The 5,432-nt window shown below is 39.4% G+C and overlaps 1 protein-coding gene across 1 annotated transcript; it reads right to left on the bottom strand.

Annotated features, from left to right (window-relative positions):
- Positions 1 to 1,375: 1,375 nt before the first annotated feature.
- Positions 1,376 to 1,774, bottom strand: LOC138894863 (uncharacterized). Its single transcript, XM_070179596.1, has one exon. The coding sequence runs from the start codon at positions 1,772 to 1,774 to the stop codon at positions 1,376 to 1,378; it is 399 nt and encodes a 132-aa protein (XP_070035697.1).
- Between the last annotated feature and the right edge of the window lie 3,658 nt (positions 1,775 to 5,432).

Genomic DNA, 5,432 nt, shown 5'->3' with positions numbered 1-5,432 from the left:
AATAAGTCATCAATTCTTGGCAACAGATACTTGTTCTTGATAATAGCTTTGTTCAACTGCCGATAATCTATACACATCCGCATTGAACTATATTTCTTACTCACAAACAACAATGTTGCACCCCAGGGTGAGACACTAGGTCTAATGAATCCCTGATCAAGCAAGTCTTGTAACTGCTCCTTCAATTCTTTTAACTCCGGCAGGGCCATACGGTATGGTGGAATAGAAATGGGGTGAGTGCTCGGAGCCAAATAAATATAGAAGTCAATATCTCTATCGGGTGGAATCCTCGACAAATCTGCAAGAAATACTTCTAGAAATTCACGAACAACTGGTACTGAGTCCATAGAAAGAACATCCGCATTGGGATCGCAAATATAAGCCAAATAGGCTAGACACCCCTTTCTCGACCATATGTCGAGCCTTCATATAAGAAATAACCCTGCTGGTAGAATGACCAGGAATTCCTTTCCACTCTAATCGAGGTAACCCCAACATGGCTAAGGTCACCGTCTTGGAATGACAATACAATATAGCATGATAAGGTGACAACCAATCCATATCCAGTTTGACATCAAAATCTACCATGTCGAGAAGTAGAAGATCCACTCTAGTCTCAAGAATCCCAATAGTAACCACACACGAACGATAGACATGATCTACCACAACAGAATCTCCCACCGGCGTGGACATATATACATATGCACTTAGAGAATCACGAGGCACAACCATATATGAAGAAAAGTAGGAGGGCACATAGGAGTAAGTAGATCCTAGATCAAATAGAACTGAGACATCTCTATGGCAAACTGGAACAATACCTATGATCACGGCGTCGGATGACTCTGCCCCAGGCCTAGCTGGGAAAGCATAGAATCGGGGTTGGGCCCTACCAGTCTAACTATATCTCTGGGAAAGGCCATAGCTCGCTGGCCTCCACCTCTAACAGTCTGACCTCCACCTCTAGCTGTCTGACCCATGCCTCTAGCTGGTTGGGCTGGCGGTGGAGCAACCAATGCCGGTATGATGGCACGAGAATTTTGCTGAGATCTGTTGCTCAACAACCTAGGGCAATGCCTCCTGATGTGACCAATGTTCCCACACTCATAACACCCATCCTGCTCTACTGAAGCTGACCCGAACGGGTCAGATAGCCGCCATAGTGACTCTGGAGTGGTGGTGCACTAATAGAAGCTGAATTTGCACTGAATGTTGGCTGTCCAGGGTAAGGAACATAAGGACCTTGACTCCCTGAAGCACCGTGAGAAGTCTGAAGTGATGAATAAAATGGTCTGGGTGGATGATCCCTACCATAAGTACTCCTGCCTCCAGATGAGGTGCCTCTAAAATTACCAGAATGACGGGGCCTCTTATCTTACACTGGACCTCTCTCCTGTGAAAGAACCATATCGGTCTGCATGGCAACATTAGCAGCCGTCTGAAAAGAAATCTCACTCCCAGTTTCCTTGGCCATCTGTTGCTTGATAGGTTGAAAGAGTCCATCAATGAACCTCGTCACCCTCTCTCTCTCGGTAGGAAGTAGAAGAAGAGCATGACGGGCTAGATCCACAAAATGGGTCTCAATCTGCTTACGGTAATTCTCCCTCAGTGTGATAGGAAGGAACTTCTCCAGAAAAAGCTGTGAGAATTGCTCCCAAGTAAGTGCAGGCGAACCGATTGGTCTAGTAAATATATAATCTTTCCACCACCTCTTGGCAGAACCAGTCATCAGAAACACAACAAAATCAACCCCATTGCTTTCGACTATCCCCATGTTCTACAATACTTCATAGCAGCAGTCAAGAAACTCCTGTGGGTCCTCAGAAGGTGTACCACTTAAATGGATTGGAAATATCTTGGTAAACTTGTCCAACCTCAACAAAGCCTCAGAAGACAAAGTAGGCCTATCACTGGCCTATGCTGCAATGACTGGTTGAACTACCCCAACTGGATGGACAAGTGGGAGTTTTTGGAGCCTAATACTGGGGAGTTGTCTGCCCTAGAGCAGGAGTAGTGGGAGTTTGTGCTCCTCCCTAGCCTGTGAGACAACTGGTGCCACTGGAAATATACCATATTGGGCCACACCCTCCATAAGACTCACCAAACGGACTAGAGCACCCTGAAGTATTGAAGTAGCTATGAATCTTTCCGGAACCTGAACTGGTCCAACAGGTACCGTCTGAGCTGGAACCTCTGCTTCTAAATCCACTTGAGGTTCTACAACAGGTGCTGCTGCTCGAGCTCTATATTGAGATCTACCTCTGCCTCTACCTCGGCCTCTGGCGGGACCTCGGCCTCGGCCTCTACCTCATAGCTGTCACTGGGGGCTCTGGATCCTGTCCGGCTATAGACATAGTACGTTTTCTCACCATCTGTGAGAGGACAAGAATAAAAGAGTTCAATCATCAATGATAGAATAAAATCGCACGACAGAGTAGAATAGAAGTGAAATTTTTCCTAAACTCCATAGCCTCTGGAAGATAAGTACAGACTTCTCCGTACCGATCCTTCAGACTCTATTAAGCTTGCTCGTGACTCGTGACACCTATGTAACCTAGTGCTCTAATACTAACTTGTCACGACCCGAAATTCCTACTTTGGGACCGTGATGGTGTCTAACATTTCACTTGCTAGGCAAGCCAACATTAGAATAATTTTAATCATTTTTTTAACAATTTAATTTAATTAATAATAAAGAAACTAATAACTGGTATAAAATCTGAAATAAAGTAATTAAACCATAATAATAGCGATGTCTAAATACCATCCTAGAACTGGTGTCACAAGTGCACGAGCTACTAGAATAATATAAATAAGGGTCTAAATGAAAATAAAGCCGTCTGACAGAAATACACAGCTAAAATAAAGTAGATGGGGACTTCAGAGCTGCGAACGCCATGCAGCTATACCTCAAGTTTCCTGTGGATAGCTGAATCTGAGCAAATCTACTGTACGCCACTAGGACCAACTCCGATATTCGCACAAGAAGTACAGAGTGTAGTATGAGTATAACTGACCCCATGTACCCAGTAAGTGCCGAGCCTAACCTCGACGAAGTAGTCACGAGGCTAAGGCAGGTCACTTACATTAACCTGTACGCAATAATAATAATAATAATAATAATAATAATAATAATAATAATAATAATAATAATAATAATAATAATAATAATAATAACAATATAGGAGAACATGAATAGAAATTAAACCGGTAAATCATATGAACAATCAAGCCAACTCGGCAGTCATAACCAATTATTACTTAAATCACTTTTCGTTGCGGAGTGCAACCCGATCCCAAAATATATTCATATTCAATTCCGTTATTGCGTGCATCCCGATCAAACAATATATTCAATTTTATTTAATTCCGTTGCGGCGTGCAACCAGATCCTCAATATATCTTTTCAATCAAATCTGTTGCGGCGTGCAACCCGCTCCTCCAATATATTCACTTTCAATCAATTTTGTTGTGCCCGCTCCTCCAATATATTCACTTTCATTTCTGTTGCAGCGTCCAACCCGCTCCTCAATAATATAATTTACCAATTCTTATAAAAAATATTATTCCAATAAATGCAATAATTAATATGAAATTTTAAGACAACAAGTATATAATAATTATGATTTATTTAGAAACAAGTGATGACAAGTAGCAATTAATTGTAGAAATTAAGGAGGAAATAGGAATTTTAATATTTAGTATGCTAAATGTCAAGTAATAGTTAAGTCACATAAATCAAATAAGCATGTAGCATATATATCATGGATTCAAGGCATAATATTGAGCAAGGAATATGAGAGAAATAATTAATATAATAATTAATTCATAATTTAAAATAATTTATGATTTCCAGATAAATGTGCAAAAAATTATTTTGACGACGTATAGGCACTCGTCACCTTGTCTATACGTCGTTACACATGAAATTCACGTACAATAATTCAAGGATTCTATTCTCTCAAGTCAAGGTTAACCACGACACTTACCTTACTTCGCAACCAAATTCAAGATTCCAATAAACCTTTGGCTCGCGAATTGATGTATAAAAGCTTCAAATCTAGTCACAAACAATTCAATATTCTCAACACGATCATAGGAATTAATTCCATAAGAAATTACTAATTTTTCAAATTAAAATCTGAAATTCATTTCCAAAACCGACTGTGGGACCCACGTCTCAAATCTCGGAAAAACTCACAAAATCTGAACACCCATTCCGATATGAGTTCAACTATACAAAAATTATCGAATTCCAATATCGGATTGGCTTTCAAATCTTAAATTTTTATTTTTGGAAGATTTTTAAAAAATCTGATTTTTCTTCCATAAATTCACGGATTCATGATGTAAATGAGTATGGAATCATGAAATATAACTACTTTGGCGTAAAGAATACTTACCCAACTCAAACTCATGAAAAATGCCTCTGAAATCGCCCAAAACCGAGGTCTAAAACTCTAAAAATTAACAAAAATGTCGGACTCCGGACATATATATTTTGTGCAGGTATTGTCTCAAAATGTTCAAGCCAAAAATTACGGAACCAGCCTTCAGTCAATCGATCATAACTTTCTGTATAATGTCCACATGATGAATGGTTTTTCTTTGTGGAAACTAGAATCAAAGGGCTACAACTTTCATGTTTTGATAATTTTTAGATTTGTTATAGATTCCGAGATATAATCTTCCAAAATCAGCCTCGTGCATCATAAATTTCTGGCGATGCACACTGCTAGGCAAACAAAAACTGCATTACCAGCCTTCAGTCAATCGATCATAACTTTCTGTATAAATGTCCAAATGATGAATGGTTTATCTTTCGAGAAACTAGAATCTTTGATAGAACTTTCTTGTTTTTATAATTTCCAGATTCCTTATAGATTGCGAGACATAAGCTTCCAAAGTCAGCCTTGTGCATCAGAAATTTCTGGTGATGTACACTGCAAGGCAAACAAAAACTGCATTACTAGCCTTCAGTCAATCGATCATACCTTTCTATCCAAATGATGAATGGTTTATCGTTATAGAAACTATAATCAAAGGGCTACAACTTTCATGTTTTGATAATTTCCAGATTCCTTATAGATTGAAAGATATAAGCTTCCAAGATCAACTCTGCACATCAGAAATTTCGCACACTACTGTCAAAAACCAGCAGTTAAAAATGATCTAAAAATGGTCTGAAACCACTCCGAAACTCACCCAAGCCCCTCGGGACCCCATCCGAACACACCAACAAGTCTCAAAACATACTATGGACCTACTCGAGGTCTCAAATCACACATAACAACGGCGAAACTACAAATTGTGCGTCGATTCGGACTTAAGAGATTATGAAACTTTCAATTCTATAACTCACGTCGAAACATGCCAAATCAATTTGGAATGAATTCAAATTTTTCATGCAAGTCATAAATGACATAATAGAG

This window comes from Nicotiana tomentosiformis, chromosome 6 (genome assembly GCF_000390325.3).
Source record: "Nicotiana tomentosiformis chromosome 6, ASM39032v3, whole genome shotgun sequence".
In the NCBI taxonomy this organism is placed as follows: domain Eukaryota; kingdom Viridiplantae; phylum Streptophyta; class Magnoliopsida; order Solanales; family Solanaceae; genus Nicotiana; species Nicotiana tomentosiformis.
Note: the sequence above shows the minus strand (reverse complement) of the source record. Positions and strands in the feature narration are given on the sequence as shown.